The 20,563-nt window shown below is 51.3% G+C and overlaps 7 protein-coding genes across 7 annotated transcripts; 5 read left to right on the top strand and 2 right to left on the bottom strand.

Moving 5' to 3' along the window:
* The first annotated feature begins 931 nt into the window (after positions 1-931).
* BO88DRAFT_389524 (PI-PLC domain-containing protein) lies at positions 932-2,605 on the top strand. The gene is made up of 3 exons (XM_025704916.1): positions 932-1,552; positions 1,601-2,200; positions 2,267-2,605. The coding sequence occupies exons 1-3, from the start codon at positions 988-990 to the stop codon at positions 2,491-2,493; spliced, it is 1,392 nt and encodes a 463-aa protein (XP_025562220.1). The 5' UTR covers positions 932-987; the 3' UTR covers positions 2,494-2,605.
* Positions 2,606-5,010: 2,405 nt separating this feature from the next.
* BO88DRAFT_366616 (putative MFS peptide transporter) lies at positions 5,011-7,450 on the top strand (the record flags this gene model as incomplete). Its single annotated transcript, XM_025704044.1, has 6 exons — positions 5,011-5,661; positions 5,709-5,831; positions 5,876-6,098; positions 6,146-6,514; positions 6,562-6,716; positions 6,767-7,450. Exons 1-6 carry the CDS (start codon positions 5,328-5,330, stop codon positions 7,447-7,449), a joined length of 1,887 nt encoding a protein of 628 aa, XP_025562219.1. The 5' UTR covers positions 5,011-5,327.
* A 207-nt stretch (positions 7,451-7,657) lies between these two features.
* On the bottom strand, positions 7,658-14,150 carry BO88DRAFT_435798 (NACHT domain protein; the record flags this gene model as incomplete). The annotated part of the gene is made up of 4 exons (XM_025709526.1): positions 7,658-12,915; positions 12,971-13,520; positions 13,545-13,646; positions 13,701-14,150. The coding sequence occupies 4 exons, from the start codon at positions 14,148-14,150 to the stop codon at positions 7,799-7,801; spliced, it is 6,219 nt and encodes a 2,072-aa protein (XP_025562218.1). The 3' UTR covers positions 7,658-7,798.
* Positions 14,151-14,456: 306 nt separating this feature from the next.
* Positions 14,457-15,318, top strand: BO88DRAFT_405350 (uncharacterized protein). Its single transcript, XM_025706857.1, has one exon. The coding sequence runs from the start codon at positions 14,908-14,910 to the stop codon at positions 15,232-15,234; it is 327 nt and encodes a 108-aa protein (XP_025562217.1). The 5' UTR covers positions 14,457-14,907; the 3' UTR covers positions 15,235-15,318.
* A 1,371-nt stretch (positions 15,319-16,689) lies between these two features.
* BO88DRAFT_405349 (uncharacterized protein) lies at positions 16,690-17,265 on the top strand. Its single transcript, XM_025706856.1, has one exon. It carries the CDS (start codon positions 16,779-16,781, stop codon positions 16,992-16,994), a length of 216 nt encoding a protein of 71 aa, XP_025562216.1. The 5' UTR covers positions 16,690-16,778; the 3' UTR covers positions 16,995-17,265.
* Positions 17,103-17,465, top strand: BO88DRAFT_57694 (uncharacterized protein). Its single transcript, XM_025712980.1, has one exon. The coding sequence runs from the start codon at positions 17,210-17,212 to the stop codon at positions 17,390-17,392; it is 183 nt and encodes a 60-aa protein (XP_025562215.1). The 5' UTR covers positions 17,103-17,209; the 3' UTR covers positions 17,393-17,465.
* Positions 17,466-18,316: 851 nt separating this feature from the next.
* On the bottom strand, positions 18,317-20,156 carry BO88DRAFT_57681 (salicylate hydroxylase). Its single transcript, XM_025712979.1, has 3 exons — positions 19,741-20,156; positions 18,753-19,683; positions 18,317-18,675 (listed from the first exon to the last, which is right to left on the bottom strand). Exons 1-3 carry the CDS (start codon positions 20,059-20,061, stop codon positions 18,578-18,580), a joined length of 1,350 nt encoding a protein of 449 aa, XP_025562214.1. The 5' UTR covers positions 20,062-20,156; the 3' UTR covers positions 18,317-18,577.
* Positions 20,157-20,563: the final 407 nt, after the last annotated feature.

Raw genomic sequence — 20,563 nt, 5'->3', positions numbered from 1 at the left:
CTGCCTGACTTTGACGGCTTCATCTTCAGCCGGGTTATCCGGGACGCATTTGACCTGTCGTGTCCTTCAGGTGTGGCTTAGCATCACAATGCGATAGGTGCTTCGTGACGCCATTGGCTTCTTTAATTCCCGGCGCATAGATGCGATAGTACCTGGGATGGTAATTGGACGCCACTTGTAGCACAATCGATTCATGAAACGAATTCGCCGTTGGCAAGCGTTACGAAAACAATGTGTCGTGTCTGGACACGAAAGATGGGGCCGGAAGTCAGGAGTAGATGATTATTTGCACCGGTTGACTTGGCACGACCGATCGCCGATGGGTGCCACGCCACGCCTTCAAGCATTGCTGTTCCTGAACGTGTCGCACAGTGATGACGAGTGGCTTAGCAGCACAGCGAGTCACTTGACATTATCAATTATTGGAACTTAGTTTCTGCCAGTATAGAACAATGCCTAACTAGTTCGCATTATGACCATGCTTCCTTCTGTCAGCCTCGCATTGCGCAAAGAAGGATTGGTGGTTGGTCCCACCGGAAAAAGACTCTGCAGCAAACGCGGACTAACCGTGGACCACATCCCCTAGGCAGAAAGATTCGCAGCCAGGTCCCCTCACCATGCTGAATAGTTGAAGCCAGGCATAGGGGCTAATAACAATTCGGGTTAACTAATTCGGATGATGTCAGACACGTAGAAAGACTGCCAGCGATTTGCAAATGACTCGCAAATGCTGGGATGGATTTGTGCTGCGCGGAAGAATAAGGAAGAACCAAGCCAGCCAAGCTTTTTGTGCCCAGCACCGCCGACGTCACGCGGAGACTCACTTTTGGACTCTCCGCGATCTGGGGATGCGCAAGCGGTGGATTGGCCAAGAGATCGGCTCCGAGACAGCCTCAGTGGCAAAGAAGATCCTTCAATAAAATCTCGTGAAGCCGCAATGTTTGAGGATTGATCCGATTTCTCATCCGCGCACCCTTCACCATCACGATGCTCGTGGTCGCATATCTTTGGATTCTCCTGCTGCTGCGGGGAATCCACGTGGGCGCCAAGAGCACGACAAGCACGAGGGAAGCCGAAGTCACCACCATCACCGATGATGCCTCTACAGCCTCTGCATCGTCCACTCATTCAGGAACCGACAGTGAGTCTTTCAGCGTCGTGACCACCGAAACTGCCGCCGCTGTTCCTACCGGCAGTTATCTCAGCTACACCACTACGATTACGGTCGCGGATAGCGTCTCCCAAACGACCTTCACCACCACCACCGCGGCCAATACAACCATTTCTACTAATGGCACCACCACTGCCACCACAACCACGGATACAAATGTTGTCGTCACCGGCACGCGAAACTCCAGTAGCACTGCGACGTCCACTGCGACCACGCCAGCCAACTCGCAGCCTTGCAATGGCTACACTGAGTTCTGCAGCCGACAATACTCGAATATTACCATGGTCACGGCACACAACAGTCCCTTCGTGAAGAAGAACAATATTGCAGCGAATCAGATGTACAAGGTGAAGACTCAGCTCGAGGACGGAGTGCGCATGCGTAAGTCCACTCTTCAACATTAGCACTCCACTGCTAATATCAGCGCAGTATCCTTCGAAGCCCACTACTACGAAGACGATATCTACCTCTGCCATAGCTCTTGCGACCTCCTGAACATGGGCACCCTAGAAGACTACCTCACGACTGTGACCGACTGGATTAAGGACAACCCATATGATGTCGTTACTATCCTGATCGTCAACTCCGATTACGTCTCCCCTTGGAACTTTACCGCTCCCATCGAGAACTCCGGTCTCATCGACTACGTCTACGAGCCGTGGAAAATACCTATGAGTCTGGACGACTGGCCTACACTATCCGAGATGATCTTGGACGGTAAACGCGCTGTCGTCTTCATGGACTACCAGGCCAATCAGACTGCTATTCCGTACATTCTAGACGAGTTCACGCAAATGTGGGAGACGCCATTCTCGCCGCTAAATACCTCATTTCCCTGCACAGTGCAGCGCCCCCCTGGGATTACATCTGCGCAGGCAGAGGAGAGGATGTACATGATCAATCATAATCTTAATCTTGAGATTGTGTTCGAGGGTATTGATATCTTGGTGCCGGATTCCGCTCAGATCAACGAGACGAACGCAGTGTCGGGATATGGAAGCCTAGGATTGATGGCCAACAATTGTCGAGGTAAGTTACCATCATCAGCATAGAATATACATCGGCGAATGATATACTAACATCAATCAATAACAGCAAAATGGGACCGTCCGCCCAACTTCCTCCTCGTCGATTACTACAATGACGGCAACTTCCAAGGCTCCGTTTTCGAAGTCGCGGCGCAAATGAATAACGTTACGTACAATGGTAAATGTTGTGGCGGGTCGAGCAGTGCGGCGTCGAGAATTGTTGATGTTTCATATACTTGGCTTTCTGCATTTGTTGCCATGGGTGTTGGTTTGTTTACTCTGTTTGGATTATGATGCAATACCTATATACCGCTGGATTGATCGCATGTAGATAGCATATTATACCATTTTCTTGTAATTAGTTGCTTTCAGTTATGTGACAATGGATCCTTCCCATATTCAGAAGAAGTTCATTATGTATTTCCCAGGACCGGCAAATGCGGTATACCCAGGCCAAGCTAAGTTTAGAGAGTAAATTGGTTTCCAATCAATCATTCCAGGGTTGCTTCTTCTTCCGCCTCAACCTCAAACAATATCATCAGTGCAACAAACATTCGTTTACACCAGCTCAATGCGGGTAATCTATAGCGTTGTGCAGATTAAGTGGTATCGGACATTGAGTTCCATTCTAGAAATCATTTTCAAGTCCTTACTCCTGTATATGGTCTCTGTGTCTGCGCCAAAGGTCAATGAGAGACACATCGACCGAACTGACGATGCGTTCTCTGACCTGATAATATCGTATTGTTTGTGCTTATTAGTGTCCACACAAGGGACATTCATCCTTCAGCGTATGCTAGGAATACAGCGGTTCAGCTTCGCCTATATCTTTTCATGTCTCGATGTCCTTTCATTCCTTTGCTACGCCACACCATCGAGTAATCAGGGGGAAACCTTTCGTACAATTTCAAGCTCGTAAGCAAGATGACTAGTCATTGGGACTTTGTAGTCAGACGCACATTTCCTATAGGCTGCTATTGTCGTGCTATTTCTAATCCATGGCCATGGAGGATAGATAGAGATTCTCAATGTATTGCACAGAGTACCCGATGCGACATGGTTAAGTGTAATAAACAGTGGCATATAGACTCCCAGCTTTATTGGTGAGAGTATCAAAACTGGATTCTATCGACTTCACTAGTTGGAGTAGTTTTGTCTGTTTCACATCCCAATGGTGAGTATTGGAGAAAGTGTCGGTGTTCTTAACTTATGTATATTTTAGCCGATAAGTGGATACCCTGCAGACCGCGTCATGTCGGATGGCGTGCCTGCCAGAGAGTATGGTATATCGAACAATGTAGTTCTTACTAGCATTGTAAGAGGGGTCGTTCTTGAATTAATGTCAATAGTTCTGTAATTTATACAGATACATATATATAACTTTGTCCTTTGATTAGACACAACGAATAGATTCTCCAATCTCGGTGTTGAATTTTAATAGATTTCAGAACATCCATATGTGATTGCTTTGATCTTTCTAGACACTTGTAGTGGGGAAGAATACGAAATGAGATTGGAGGAGGGCCGGTGGATGGTTTTATAAAGCTGGAGAATGATCTACTTAGTGAAGGAACTTCATCAGAGCGAGGAATATCGATTGGTATGCATTGAATAGGTTGAATGGACATGCATTTGGTGGATTGCCTCAATGCTTATCTACATGTCACCCCATATGCACTACACTACAGACTAAATTCACCCACTTCATTGGTCGGTTCGCTAATGAGCTGGATAATCATACACTCCTCTATCGCTGAGGGTACTGATAGTTCTACATCAAATGGCAGGTCTGGAACCATTGAGGGATCTTCACGATGCATCGAGCTTTGGCCACATGGACTCCGAGAGGGGTGTGATCAGGTGCGAACAGAGATGGAGATATTTTCACGTTGTGGCTCGTTGCAGACTGCTACGTTGTGGGTAGTCTAGAACGTGTCTCACCCCACAGGCCAGATTGGGTTGAGAAAGCATCCCTGGTCGGCAATGATCATCGGTTGGTATGCGGGGAAGCAAGGAGCTACCCCATATTTTTCACCTCATCATCTCGCTTATGTTCTGTATTTCAATTCGTCTCTATCCTCTGGACCGTTTAAATAATGGTACAGTCAGACCAACAATAACAATTCTCTTTCAGCGTGACCAAAAAGATGGCAGACGTAGGGAGTGTACGCTATCTTAGACAGCATTAAATTTTCACTGGCACATGATCGCTTGGCCGGACGACCCCTCCAGCGTATCATCTCATGGAAGGATGTTACCAAGAACTACAGTGGCGGGAACAGGTATATGTCCACGTTTATGACTAGCATCTTCCGTCGGGATCCCGTTCTTACTTTTTCCTTCTTTGGCTCCTTTGAGGTTAAAGTCCGGAATGGTGTAACAACGGCCCTCCATGAGTCAAGGCAAGGGACTGTCGGGCTGCTCCGATAGGATCGCGTGGTGGTACCATGACCCTGAAATCCTAATCTTGAGGACTGGTTCAGGGTCAATTCCCTCAAGTGATCATTGGTGCCCCCGGTCGAGCCAAGCCGTGAGGTTGCACCCCAGCCTGCCAGCCAAGCCCAACATTCCGCCAGTGCCACATTAACAGCTTCCTTTCCCAAGACCTGCCAAGCCACCCCCAAATTTCACGCACCAATCCGCTTGTTCTGCCGGGCTTATCGCGGTGGCCATTAGGGAGGGTGCCCAGCTCGAGCTGAGACAAATGCCTCGGCCTCGTTGGCTGACATCCCGGAAAACATGACCGAGCGAGTGCCCGGGTCACTGAGGAGACATGAATAATTGCGCTTTGTTGCACAACCGGCGATAAGGCAGAATCTTGGCACCATATGGCGTAGAGGAACCCTCACTTCCTCCGACTGTGTCGAGGGCGGCCAGCCGATAGGCTCTTCCACCCAAACTCAGCTTGCAATCACTTCCTTCCATGATTGGAGGTGACACAAAACAAGCGATAATGGTCGGTCACCTCGCGCTCAGACGGGACTTCTCCTTCACTGCACAACCGATCGGCTGTCCAACCTTGGCCTGTCCATTTTAAAGTCGTCCATTCCCCTGGACGTCTTACCCCTCCCCAACCGCAATCTATCGTTTCCTCCTCCCTCTGCGCGTCTGTTCCTGCTGCGCCCGTCATGAATCCCTCAGACACTGCTGAAGTGGCAGAGATTGCGAAGTCTGCAGCCTTTGTTCATGATGCGCATCAAGGCGAGAAGAGGGATCGAATCTCAGCCGAGCTACGTCCCGCCACCTCACCTGAGATCGAGGAGGTTCGTGAAACTGCTGAGAAAGGCGGGTTCAGTTCGTCGGCCGCATATGAAGACGATGCAGCTCTACAGAAAGACTTCCCTTCTCCGGATGAACTGAGGACTCTACGTCGCGTCTCCGGCAAAATCCCCTGGACAGCCTATACTGTAGCCTTTGTGGAATTGTGCGAGCGCTTTTCTTACTATGGAACCACAGCAGTTTGTACGTCCGTCACTACCCCCCGCTCTATTCCCTGCTAACATTGACAGTCGTCAACTTCATCCAACGTCCGCTTCCTGAAGGTTCATCTACCGGTGCGACTCATGGCCTAGACAATCTGGTACCCGGTGCTTTGGGCATGGGACAGCAAGCTTCCACTGGATTGACCTTGTGTAAGTTGCCACATCTGCAGAATGACCATCTGCTGACCCGTCAGTCAATTCTTTCTGGTCTTATATTATGCCCCTCATGGGCGCCTTCATGGCCGACCAGTACTGGGGTCGCTTCCGCACCATCATGTTCTCGATCGGAGTCGCTTTGCTGGGTCATACAATCCTCGTCATCTCAGCCATCCCGCCGGTTATCAAAAATCCACACGGTGCAATTGCTTGCTTCTCAATCGGTCTGGTTATCATGGGAGTGGGAACAGGTGGTTTCAAGTGAGATCGTTATCACTTCCATCGTGGCCATTATCTGACTGGGTTAGATCAAATATCTCACCATTGATCGCGGAGCAATATCGGGAGAGCAGACCGTACATCAAGACCCTCCCGTCAGGAGAACGCGTCATTGTCGACCATGCTGCCACCGTCGCGCGCATCTACCTGTATTTCTACATGATGATTAACATCGGCTCCATCCTAGGCCAAGTTAGCATGGTGTATGCGGAGCGCTACGTTGGCTTCTGGCTCTCATATCTCCTGCCCACAATCATGTTCACTTTCTGCCCTACCGTGTTGTTCATCTGCCGCAACAAGTACTATCTGGTTAAGCCAACTGGGTCCGTGTACCTGCAGGCTTTCAGGCTGTGGAAGCTGGCTATGGAGGGGCGCTGGTCGCTGAATCCTGCAAAGATGTATGTTTCTCCCTATACACCCTGAACCTTGTTCTAACACATGTTAGGTTCAAGAAGAACCCTACCCCATTTTGGGATTCGGTCAAGCCCAGTGCTCTCGGTGCCAGTCGTCCCCAATGGATGACCTTCGATGATGAATGGGTGGATGAGGTAGCACGAGGTCTGAAAGCATGCAAGGTGTTTCTGTGGTATCCTTTGTATTGTACGTTCAGCACCTCCGATCTCTCTTTGCAGCTTATACTAACTGTCCAGGGCTGGCCTACAACCAAATGTTAAACAACCTGACCTCTCAGGCGGCCACCATGCGTCTCGGCGGTGTCCCCAACGACATCATCAACAACCTCAACCCGCTTTCACTCATCATCTTCATCCCCATCATGGACCAGCTAGTATACCCAGGCCTCCGAAAAGTCGGCATTCAATTCACCCCTCTCAAGCGCATCACAGCTGGCTTCATCGCCGCCGGCTTGTCCATGATTGCCGCCACCGTTACCCAATACTACATCTACCAAAAAGGCGAATGCGGAAAAGAGGCCAACTACTGCTTGGATGAATACAACTCGCACTCACCCATATCCGTCTGGGTCCAAGCGCTAGTCTACATTTTAGGCGGCATTTCCGAGATCTTCGCATCCGTAACCTCGCTTGAATACGCCTTCACCAAAGCACCGCGCAACATGCGCTCCCTCGTGCAAGCAGTGGCTTTATTCATGAACGCATTCTCGTCTGCCATCGGACAAGCCCTGGTGGGACTATCCAATGACCCACTCCTGGTGTGGAACTACGCCGTCGTAGCAATTCTGGCCTTTGTTGGCGCTGCAGGATTCTGGTTGACGAACTACAAGCTCGATCGTCAAGAGGATGAGTTGAACCATCTGCCACAGAGTCACTATGAAGGTCGGCCCGAGGGACATGCTGATGAAGAGCAGCGATAAGAGGCGTGTCGTTTGAAAGAATTGACGTACTAGGTAGTTAACAAATAATTCAAATCCAGTATATCTTTACCACCACTTATATAAATTAATACTGTATCTTCGTTCATAGTCTCCTTCTAAAAACCTCTATCTTCATTCACATACGCCTTATTTATGCCTACGAGATGCATTTACAGATGTTACGCACTACGCAAGAAACATATTAAGCGTCGCACAAGCAGTCAATTAGGTGTCAGGCAAGTAAGTGAAAAAGCAAACTAATAGAGGGAATCAACCAAAGCCAAGTAAATCCAAAACAGGAAAATCACAACATGAACCACTCATCAAAAAATCCATGCAAACATGATCATTACAATTCCTCCTCCGGCTCAACGACAGGGCTAGCCTGGGTATCAATTATATCCCAAGACTGGAGGTCCAGGTTCAACACATCCTCGTTGCTCGAAGCTTTGCCAGAGCCAAACGCCTTCAGGTTCCACTTCTCGACTCCCTCAACTCCATTCAGGTCCTCGAGGTATGCTGCGAACACATCACGGTTCATACGCACGTAATCCTGGTAGTCACCGGGCCAGTCACCCAGACGCTCAACGGCCAGCTTGAAGAGCTGCAGGTGCTGGCGAACACGCTGGGCCTCGGGAACAGTATCAGGGGTGCTGTCCTGCGCATCGCCGTACATAGAGCCATCAATGCTCAGACTGGCCTCAAGGTTATCCTCGTAGTCGGCATAGTAGGGGTCGCTGAAGGCACGAAGAATGCTCTCGTGCACCTGGGCGCACTTCTTGTAGTAGCGGTTGGCCAGCTCCTTGTGGTTCTGGTGGCTGGTAGCCACCTTAGTGTACAGCTGCGTCAGCAGAGTCGACATCTCCAAAGTGCTGGGGTGACGAGGTCCGTGCACGCGTCGGCAGTTGTAAGTGATGTCCTCGGCCAGACGAATAGCGTCCTTGTACTTGCCAATCTGGAAGCGAGCGATGATGAGACGGTGGCCGAGAGACAGGGTGTAGGATGGCCAGTTGCGGTGCGCCTCACGGCTGTCCCACAGAATGGTGAGGAGCCATGCCAGGTTGCCATAGTCCTTCAGGTCTCCAAGCAATCCAATCAACTTACTGAGCTGCTCGAAGTTGACGCCGCCCATGTCGAGCTTCAGACCCTTGATGACGGTGAGCGCTTCCTTGATGATAACGGAGGAGACGCCCAGCATCTTCTTGCGAGAGGCTTCATCGGGGCGAGCGGCAAGGTCACGACCCGCAATAGTCATACCAAGAGCGAAGATGAACTTGACGATGCCGACAGAGCGGTAGACCTCCTGGTGGGACTTGATGTAGTGGAACGAAGCCAGGGCAAGGTCGCAAGCGCTGCCCCATCTCTGGCTCTTCAGCAGCTGGTCCACGTAGTCATTGCTAGTGATACCGATGGAACGGATGAAATCATCCGAGCGGTGGGTGCTGAAGTGACGCAGGATGGTCTCAGCGAAGATGCGTACCTGTGCAGGCTCGGTCAGCTTCACCCGCTTGCCCTCCGTAGCGACGAAGTAGTCCACGAATTCATCGAAAACGCGGGCCGCAGCGGTCTGACGGTTGTTGGACAGTAGGAAGTGGTACAGGCGCGCGGTGGACACAGAGACAGTGTGAATGGAGCTCGTCTTGGACTTAGTCAGGCTTCTGAATTCTTCGAAGTAAACATATTCGGTCGTCAGAGCGGCCAAGATCTCGGTGATCGTAACCGATGTGCTACGGCGCAGACTGTACTCAAGCTGTGCCAGGAAACTGAGGCTCTGACGCTCCTTCGAAGCAAGGTCGAACTGCACGGACTTGACGTTGGAGGTATCCTTCATGACAATCTGACGGTAGATCTCCTGAGTAAGCTCGGTCGCCTTCTGGATCTGGTTGGACGCAATGTAGCTGGACGCGATAGTGGAGGCAGCGGCAATCAACCGGGTGGTAGAAGTCTCAGACTTCAAAATTTCCACGGTCGCTTGCTTGAGCTCGCTCAAAACAGTCTCGGTTTCCTTGCGTTCGGCGTGGAAAGAGATCATCTGCTTCATCCGGGTGAGGGATTCCTCGTGGGCCCAACCGTGAGTTTTCCGCACGGTCGATGTGCGCTTCTTCAAGACCTTCAGAGCGCGGTCGGCCTGCTGCGTAGTCACAGACTCGGCATTCTCCGTCACCAGCGCTGCCTGCTCTTCATAGATAGCGTCCAGGGTATTGGAGATCTCTCCAAGATCGATGTCTTGAGACTTTGTCGCAAGCAGCTCTTCGTAGATGCTGATGGCCTGGACCTCATACGACTTGGACTCCTGGCACAGCTTTGCGAGGGTCAGAGAGGCTTGCAGACTGATGGTAGCAGTAACACCGAACACTGCCTTAACCTTGGTCTGGTATTCAACAGTGACCTGGTGCAGGGCAGTAAACTCAGTGCGGACGCTGCGCAAGCAGTGAGTGTACCGGTTAAAGATTGTCTGCACGAAGGTCTGGTCCTGGAACCTGGGGCTGAGCTTGGGGTTGCTGATGAAGGAGGTGAATAGGATCTTGAAGTGCTGCACAGCATCGGAGTACCGGCCTTGATTCCATAGCTCAGTCGCGACAATGACCAGTGGCTGGAATGCCTCGGGGTGGCAAGTAGGAGAGTCCTTGTTCAGAGTGCGAACGATCTGCAGGTAGTAATCAACAAAGATGGGGCGAGGGTGCGTCAGCTCGGCCAAAGTCCACAAGGTCTTGATCACAATTGCATCGCCCGGGCCATAGTGGCCGACGTAGTCGTTCAGCAACTCCTGGTGAAGGTTGATGATCTTGTCGGTCTGAGAGTTGCGCTTCAGCAAACGAAGCAGCTCATCCGTGTTGTGTTGCCTGAGCTTGTCGTCGACCTTGCGACCACCCCGCAACGCGCGGTAGATACGGACGCGGATATCTTCCTCCTTGCTCAAACGACGACGGGAGTAGTAGCACTTGCTGAGACGCTCCGCAAGGTCTATGCAGCTCTCTACATGCTTGGACGGAAGGGTGACATCTTGCAAGTTCGGGGCGAAGAGTGCAGGCCAAACACCGTGGAGGACCTTCTTGATCAGCCGAGTGGCGGCTTGCCAGCGGTGCTGTTCAACATATTGGGCATAGAGCTCTGTCGTCGCAGTGAACGACATCTGAGACATGGTGGTAATGGAGCTCGATGCCTCGTAAACCATTTCCTCAACCGTGGTCTCGGACATGACCGTTTCAGAACTGAAGGACTGCATGACCTCCTTCGATGTGGACTCGATGCTTTGCTGTACCTCTTTGAAGCTCGACGTCTGGGTGCGGTTTGTGCTCTTGTAGTATTCAGAGCAGTGCTTGAAGACGGTCAGAGCCAAGGTGGAAATGCCGACCACCTTCATCATCTTTGCGATTTCCTGGAAGTAAGAGACTGAGGTATCAGAGATGGTAAGACTAGTCTGCTCATGCTCCTGCCAAGCACTGGACAGAATTGAAGCGGCTTGGTATTCTTTCTTCTGAGACTTCAAGAAGTGGGAGTAAGCAAGGACAGACGCCAGCTTCCTCTCTTCCCACAAGGCAGTCATGTTGGTGCGGCATTCCTTGTTCACGCGCTGCCAGATTTCGACGTAGATGCGCTCCGCGAGGTCAAACTTGCCCTGCGCAGTATACTGCTCGGCCTCCTTGATCATGGCTTCAAAATCGAAGGACTCGGACCGTTCAATCAGAAGGTCATGTTCTTCAATCTCCAAGAAGTCGTTGATTCTGGTCTGCACAACCTTGCCGCGATGTCCCCTGACGCGCACTCCCCAGTCACCATGGTATTCACGTGACTCAATGCCCTGCTCTCCGACAGTGAGGATCTTGATGTGCTTGCTGATTTCCTCAGCCTTATGGAAATCCTTGATTGTTTGATAGTGCTTGACCAACTGCTCCCGGGTGGAGATGACCATCTTGTGGGATTCGCCGTACAGCTTTGTGTAGCAAGTGACAAGGAGATTGAGAGTCTCTTCGCGCATGGTCATAATCTCCGTCTTGCTCTCCGTAACACGGCTCACGGTCAGCTCTAGGAAAATGTTGATTAACTGTGCCGTGAAAGACGGGCTGTTGACCAGCAGTTCGCTGCTCAGGCGGGTAGCCTCGAACAACAGGGGTGTCGCCTCCGGAATATATTCAACGTCGCGGAAAAATAGCGCGAGGTTGATGATGGACTGAAGAGTAACCCTATCCTTCGGGTTCAAAATTTGGCGGCAAATAGTAGTCACCGTGGTCTGGTAGGTCAACAGCTCAGGAGTGGGCCTGTTCGCCCAGAGAGCCCTCTGAAGCAGGAGCACGGTGATCGAAGTCGGCAACACCTTGGCAAACTCCTTCGCGGCACCAGTCTCACCCTGGTTTACAAAGACGGTCGTTTGTCTCAGATGAGACACCCAGTATTGAACCGCAAATTCAAGGAGAGGGTACCTGCTGACCAGCGAATCCGTTTCGTGGCCGATAAGAGGGGAGAGAGACGGCTCCTTGCCCTGCGGCTCAGTCACATACGACTTAATATAGATCAACAACCTAGTCACAAAGTCGGCGTGACGGTCCTTGACGTTGGGGATCAACTTTCCTTTGGAGAAGACGTCCAAGACCGCTTCGCGAATGAGACCATGACGAAGATAGACCTGCCCGTCCTGGAAAAATACCAAAGAACTGACAGGCCTAAGGACCTTGCGTGGTTCGATCTGGTAGCCCTCGGCAATTGCCAATTTGTCGATCTGGATAGAGGCCAGAGTCTGCAGTTCCTTAAACAGAAGAGGGCGGTCAGCTGTTGCGAGCCACAGCAACATCAGGCGAGCCTCGTCGGTTACGCCCTTATGCTGCACTGTTTCGAGGACGAGGTTGGTGATGGTCATCTTAGCGTTCACGACATCATCCACCGCCTTGTTCAAGTTATCGGCATTATCCGCGCCGCGAACGCGCTTCGAGGCAAGCTTGGCCCACAGGAATGAGCCCTTTGAGGCTTCGGTGATGCGATCCACAATTGACTCCTGCTCAATGTCATCAAGCTCAGGGAAAACAACGCTGTCCTTGGCCTTAAGGAACTGGCTCCGCACAACGGTAGCAATGTCTTCGAAAATTCGCTCATCAGTGACCGGCACGGTGTGATGGCCTGGTGCCTTGGCTGGCGTCTCGGCTCCCAGGGTGATCAACTTCACGTTTGTGCCCTTCATTGTGGCAGCGCTCAGCTTCTGCAGCAGTGCAGATTCACCGCAGGAAGCCTCGTCGATGCCATCAACAACAATGACAAGATCCTTAGCACCTTGAAGTGCAGCGCCCAACGCATTCTCCAAAGCATTCCAGAGGATGTTATCGTAATCATTATCATTCGTAGCCTTTTTGCTGCGTTGGAAGGCATCGGTCAGAATTTGGAGCAGCTCGACGTTTCCGATGCGCTTCTCGAATAGCTGCGATAGAATGGCCTTGACGATAGCCCGGGGCCTAGTCCCGGCAGGAAGACGAGCATCTACATTATGTTAGTAAAATATGGATCAGAAAGATTAACCTCTGATTGGACTTACTGATGGGGACAAACAGAGTCTTGTAGGGGACTCCGCGGATCGCGTGTTGCAGATTGTCAACAAGAACAGATGCCAGAACGGTTTTACCAGAGCCTGGCTTGCCCACGATGGACAGGACCTTGTTTTCACTTGTTACGAAGTCAAATAGAGCTTGCTTGACCCAACGGCAGGTGTTCTCCTCGCGGTCATGGGCAAGGTGTGAGACAGTTTCGGCAACGTTGGAGAGGACACGGTCTTCGGGGTTGAGCCAGGATCTGACAGCTCTAACATCGGCGACTGGAGGTTCGGACAATGTCAGTTTATGTTTTGATATCAGAAAGAGGGAAGAAAGCTTGCCTTTGGTCTCATCACCGCGTTCCTTCACAAGCTGGTGCTTCCACATGGACTCGCTAATCTCTTCGCAAGCACGGCGGAATTTGTGGATTTGCTCCGGGAAAGCCTCGTAGATGTTGATGTATTCCCACTCATCCCCTAGACGGAGAACGGCTTTGTGGAAGTGCATGGCCACACTGGCGACCAGGTGCACCAAGTCCTCCAGCGCCTGGACCAGCTGCCGGCGGATATCACTACTCACACTAAAAAGCCCAGTCCGTTCAAGAAGGTTTCCAAGGGCTGTGGAGTTGCTGTAGAAAAAGCCAAAGGATGTCATCAAAGCGGAGGCATTCTCGTCACCAAGCTAGAATGAACTACCATCAGCGTGATCCTCATATTTGAGATCAGGCGAGCATACCTTGAGAAGGAGAAGGCAGTATCCGTAAGCCATCTGGAAGGCAAGGCCGCTGACGTTGGTGAAGCCCTCAATAGCCTCTTCAAAAGACCGGAGTCTAGTAACGAAGAGCTGTGCCCAGCCGAGGACCTTGTCATAGTCGCTTCCATCGGGGGGCACAAGGGTCATACGCTCGTCCTGGATCCAGGACAGGACCATCTCATAGGAGTCACCCGAGATGGTCAAGCCCAGCTCATCACCGGTTTGGCGCTGAAGGATAGACAGTTTCCTGGAGAATTCCGTCTCCTGAGGGTCGAGCCTGCGGGAGGACACCCTTCTGGAAGTAATTGAGCGAGACATGCCATTGTTGGACATTGTGTCACTCTCTGCGAATCCCGAGATACGTCTGGGCATCTTGGGGGAGAGGGGGGAAGCAAAGCTGCTAGGGACGGGGGACAGGATAGATGGGGCCATTGTGATTGTTTGAGTATCAGCAAGATCTGGTGTTTCTGTGGGCCTCGAAGGTGGTGTTTTCTTCACGGGAGAAGGAGTGCGAGTGAGTTGTGGCGACTGCTTGGGGTATCTGGAGGGGGTGACTGTAGGCCGTGGAGGAAGGTCAGGCTCAGCAGAGGTCTCTCCGGAGAAGCAGCGGCAACAACTCACTATACAAGAAAAATAGCGACGCAAAACGGCAACCTAACACATTGAAGAATAAAGGCTTTGATTAAGAGGTTAATCCTCGTATCAGTCTGAGGGAGAGGAAGACCGTACTATGTGGGAGGCAAGATCGCTTAAATAAGTAGGAAAAGCAAAGACAAAAACCCTAGACAGGGGGGCTGGATTGGGTTACCGGGGGCTGATGCAATGAGGTGGGCTGGCGTGTGAGCACGATTCATGAGCGAGCAATAGTGGCAAGCTTAACCCCCCATCCACGATGATACCTCTTGCAGCATAGCGTGGCTGAGAAGAGTCTGATCCCGATGGGTCCCTCTGTATCTTTGGCCTCTCAGCACCACCAGAACGGCTGAGAATTCCAAATCAAAGTTTCTTTCGGAGAGGACCAATAGAGAAATGGCTGTCAATGGGGTTGCAAAACCCATGTCTTTGACTCTTTGCATCCCCTCTGCTGATCAAAGTTTGGTCTCCATGGCATTGACATCACGAATGCAGGGTATTCGCCGCTGGGCACCTGCAAAGGGAGATGGAGGGGGGACAGCTTCGTGATGACACGATGAGCGTATCAGAAAGGAAGGTGAACCCTCTGCGCAGTGCATCCCAGCCTACTGTGTACCGACTACTGTCCCAATTCTTGACCATGCGGACGGGATGGGCAGTGGAGCAGCACAGGCCATTCTGGACGAGTGCGATGCCCCCCTCCACATTAGCACCGGTGTCTCGGGACTTTCTGTCATTCAACACGGGCCATATCCCGTATGGTGCCCACACCCACGAGCAGCGGCAGGGGCAGGCGAATAGAGCTCACATTGGGTCTCGTGAATTGCTCGTGGCGGCCGTTTCCAGCTACGTTGACCAGCACTCGGAGTCTCCGCTGGAATAGAGCTGAGCTCCTGCTTGTGTTAGTTACCCCTTCTTGCTGCATAGTCTATTGAACAGCTATGATCCTTGCTAGGGCGAGAGTTCAGCTGTGGCTGCCTGAGGGTAGAGAGAGGACGTGATCTCCCGACTGGGGCGGAGGGGGGCTGGATGGGCCCAGCTCTTCGATCGGAGCCAATGGCAATGAACGAAAGTCGGATAGTGGGCAAACCCGCATTGTCCTGACGAACTGCCGATCGAGGGGACGGACGCGGATTGGATGAATCCGTCTCGGCTGGCAGGACTCGATGTGATCATCGTGGTATGTAAAGTCAATACCTTGCCAGTAGTATTCTGTATGTTAGAATTAGTTCGGCTACTAAGCAGGCAGAGAGGGTTCCACCGGGCTGAAGACGGGATGGATGGTTGCCTACCTCGGACAGACAATCGGTTTAATCGTCAAACTGAACCCAGGTAAATACATTTGCTTAGATTTCCTGTCTAGCGGAGTAACTATGTTGATACACGATCTGGTCCTCCATCCGAAACCAGTGCCAACACCATTGCCGTGCGCTGGACGACTGGGAGAACCATGGTTGGCAAGCACACACAGACTCCCGGCTGAGGAACCGCCCCGGCCCGCTTAGCGCGGTGGGTGCACGATCCGGAACCTCCGCAGCAGCCAGTGCTGAACCTGTATGTAATTTTGGTTGATGACCAGACAGAGCTGTTTTAGCTCAGGAGAGGGAGGAAGCGTCTGATCCTGACCAAGTTGGGATTGACGTTCCTGATTTGGCCAATGTGCAGGCCGCGTAGTCCCCGACGCACCAGGATGGAACCCCGAAAATTGCAGGCAGGAGTCATGATTAGACGGATCAAGAGGGATACATTAGTTTCATGGAGCCCGTGGGATCTCGGGGCAATAAGCGGATCTGATTCAGCCAGGAGGCATGGCGGGTGGGTCGGTATGGATGGACGGAAGAATCTCGTCATTCAGCTGGAAAGAGAGATCGGAGATTCACGATGGCTGCAACCCGCGCCGGTGGATAATTTTGGCTCCCACGTGACGGTTCAGCGAGAAGGCTCAATCCAGTATCGGTAAGGGACACGGCGCCATTGCCGGTGTCTCGGGGAGAAAAGCGGACGCAATTGACTAAAGGAGAATATTGCAAAACCTTCACCAAAGGGTGACAGGCACTTGAAGTTGCCAAGTGGTGGATTCATGACCTAAAGTTTACTCCATAGTTCGTGCCTTGTTCTGTCAAAAGGGGAGGTGTTCGAATCGTCATGGCGAAGCGACCGAGGACGGACCAAGGAACGAAAGCACGGGATCCATCCCTGGCGGAAGCGATCGATCCTCGTCGTGCCTGTTGCAGTCTAGCGTCCGAGTGGTTCCAGTAATGCGGGAACCAACACTGACCCTGACAGGCCCAGCCTGTCCTGTCCGCATGTTCATCCAACTTTCAAAGTGGAGATGATTTTTTTTATGAGCGCAGGATGGGGTATACACTATACAGAATCTTCTTGCCACACTTTGTTCCCAGGACTCCGGCACTCACCAGGTCCTTGATGTCGATCATGCCGGAAGAACGGAAATCTCTCCTGCTAGCTACAGCAAAGCGCCCCAACTCACCTCACGTCTGCGTCGTCTACCATTCCCTACAGTACCTACGGACGGGATACCACCAACAGCAAGGGGTCCACTTACTTGCAGATGCTCCAGTGCTCGAGCAAAATTCAATCATTAACTCATCTCAGCTACCCCACTCGCAAAACTCCGGCTGAACAGGAGGACGCCATGCTCGTGGCTACTGTGGGAGGTACTCTCGAGTACTGCTGTGGTTCGCAGACAGACAGACATACACGGTATGCAAAATTTGGGTGTCAATGATTGCATTCAACCATCAATTGCATGCAACCACATTGGATTAGTTTGACGGTTGGTGTTCTGCATAGAATGTGTCAACCGTCAGTTCGTAGAGTCGGGTTACGCAAAGATCATGTCGAGTGACTGCTGCTGCAGCCGGTGCAGACAGAATGCAGATGGAAATGGAGGTCACGCGTGGTATTTGCTTGCACTGGAGTGTCCGGCAGAAATCACGGCAAGTATGGATTCAGCATTCCAATTGACCCGCCCTCTAGACTATCACACACTATCTGAAGATCATCCAAGGTGCAACTAGAATTTCATAGTGAGGCAAAGGCTCAATCTACGCCTACTGTGAAAGATCATTGTTCGTCTATCAGTAATACCCCGTATTCGGAGAGAAAATAATGTGCGATCAATATTTCGGAGTCTCCGTATACCGATTTTGTATATATATCTCTACCTCAAAATACAATGTATGCATCGTCGTAATGCTCGGCTAACCCCCCAACTTGATCCGAAGTTCCAGCAACTTTCTCTAAAAAAAAGCAATATATCCTATCAAAAGCATTATGCTGTTTTCACAAATCCATAGTAGTGAGTATCCGCGATCGGTCATCCAAAGGAATGCAACCTACTACAGTACGGAGTACATCCGCTGCAGACAAGCACCAGTTTTACACAGTAGTACTAGACAATGGTATATATCAGAAGTACCCTACGAATAGACATACAATACTACTCACGTATCAAATACACCACAATGATCCTATACTTCCGTAACTATTAGCTATTTCCATCTCGGATCCTGTCACATCCTTCCCCATCAGAAGAAGCAAAACTTCGCGACGACGCTAAACCATCGCCGTTTCAACGCTACTGCTGGACCAACACTATCTATGCAACCCCAAAACACTGCCTCCACAGTCAGACGCACAAGTCAGAAAGTAGCCTTCAGTCCAGCATGGCACAAATCCTAGCACTGTCCCATAAATGGGTCAGACTACCGTAGCTAGTAGATTAATATAATATCTGACTGATCGCCCCAATAGATTGAAGTAGATTAAGCTGAGTCTACCCCTTACTTAGTCACCTTTTCCGTCCACTATCCGGTATTACTTCGGAATTCGAATCCATTCAGCATCAGAAGTATGCGATTCTCAGTTTTTCGCCGTGTAGCAGTGTTGTGCTTGGTGGCTGCCTTTGACGTGTCACTCTGACCGGCATCACCGCGGGAGGCGCAATCAGCTGGATGGGGATGGTTGGACCTTCGGGGCACCAAGGTGCTTGGAATGGATGCTGTGGGTGTGATGCTAAACCCCGGCTTGGTTGGCTGGCTGATCGCCGGGTCTAGAATGCCGACAAGCTCGTTTGCTTCTTTACTAGGCGTATAATTGTTGTCGCTGGAAGTACAATTCCACGGAGTCGCCGGATCTCACAATATCCACCATTATTATTATTGACAGGTCCCTCGGTCGGATATATCACAAAAAGAAGCATTCTAATAAGCCACCGCATTCAACGCATGTGGATGGTATCCATGACTGCGAGCAACCAAGTCGTCGAAGTTATCGACCGTCTCCTTCATGACATCCGTACCTACAAGTAACATAACAACCAGCCGTCAGTATCGCATCTTCAGAACCACCGCATTAATCAGAATGGCACAAACTCACCCCACATGAAATCCTGCCAGGATTTATCCGCCCAAAGATCCGGATTCTTCCCAGGGCCGCGGATAGCCTCGTCGCGCTTGCGCTGTTCCTCGCCATCCGGCAAATGCAGCGCTTTCCGTGTCACTGCCGCACTCTTCTGAATCTGTTCGGCGCGATCCTTTCGTACCCGCTCATAAACCGCCAATGCGCTATCGATATTGTCCGTTAAGGCCAACACACACCCGAGCACCCCAGCATCTTCGATCGCCTGCGCCGCTCCCTGCGCCACATACGGCAGCATAGGATGGCACGCATCGCCCATTAAAACCACGCGATTCTCAATCCAAGTCGGCAGCGGGAAATGCGAGTTCAGCGTCCACTCCATCACCTCTCCGTCAGGAACATAACTCAACAAATCGCGAACGAGTCCATTCCATTCGGAATAAAATTCCTCCATCTCCCGTTTATCTCCCTTGTTCGTCCAGCTTTCCTCCGTCTCCGCGCCTTCTTTCTGCGGATGCAACAATACCATATTATACACAGTATTGTTCTTCATCGGATACGCCATAATATGGCCTCCCGGTCCCATCCACCGCATCCCGACATTCTTTTTCAGTAACTCCCGCGCCCGCGGATCCCCTTTCATTTTATCCTCTGGGATCTGGATCCGGTACGCCGCATCTCCGGTCGGCTGACAAATATCCTGAATGCCATGTTGCGCCGCCATCTGGTGTCGCAGATCGGACTTGATCCCATCCGCCCCGATAACAACATCCCCGGATACCCATTCCCCGGTATGAAGTTGCACGCGCGCAGAGAAATCGGGCGCCGCACAGACAACCCGCGAGTCAGTTCGAATGGGGATATTTTCCGACCGTACCGCCTCAAGCAGAATGCTTTGCAAGTCGCCGCGATGGATGACTGCAAGGGGAGCGTGATACTTTTCTCCAACCTACACACATTAGCCAACCCCCCGCAATGATCAAAGGTAAGATATGGTATAACATACAGAAGGCATCAACTCCGCCTTCCCCAGCTCCTCATCATTCTTATACCGTCGGAGAGAATTCATCTCCAACACATTCGCCTTCTCCATGACCTTCTCCAATAGACCCAAGCGACCGAGAATCCGCGCTGCATTCGGCGCCATCTGGATGCCCGCCCCGACCTCTGCGATTTCCCGTACCCGCTCGAGGATGGTCACGTTGTGGCCAGTTTTATGTATCGCCAGGGCGGCGGAAAGGCCTGCGATGCCGGCGCCAACGATGAGGACATGCAGGGGTTGGCCCTTGATGTGAGGCAGCTGGAAGGTGTCTTTGTAGGTATCCATGACGAGTTCGTAGTATTGTGTATTGTGCAGGTAAGTAGGGTTTCGAAGTTATCGTAAAGCGAGGTAAGTGAGTGTACTTATACAGACCCGAAGCAGTGACATCATGGCTACCAATACAATCCTACTACCCCTTGTGCAACATCAGTCGGTTAATAGATCGGTAGTAGTACTTCCCAAAATATCTTCTATCTATGACACCGCACCTAACTGAGATTCCTCACTCGGAACACATCTCGGGAGTCACTCTGACAATAATCCCCCCCAACATAGCCCCACAGCTTCATAACAAGCAAGGACTCCCATCTTCAAGCATCGTCATCCAGAACCTGACAGTATCTAGATGTGGAGATGCGGATCGCCCGGAAGGAATTTGACTTCTGACTTTCCATAGAGTTATCGGCACCCGAGTTCGGGATGTATGTTTGCTGTTTTTGGGTATGATGTCATTTCCGTATTTCAGCATCTTGCATCTATGATTTAGTACTGTGAGTGATATTCGAAC

Source organism: Aspergillus vadensis, assembly GCF_003184925.1.
Source record: "Aspergillus vadensis CBS 113365 unplaced genomic scaffold BO88scaffold_13, whole genome shotgun sequence".
Lineage (NCBI taxonomy): Eukaryota > Fungi > Ascomycota > Eurotiomycetes > Eurotiales > Aspergillaceae > Aspergillus > Aspergillus vadensis.
This window is presented reverse-complemented; position numbering and strand designations above follow the sequence as displayed.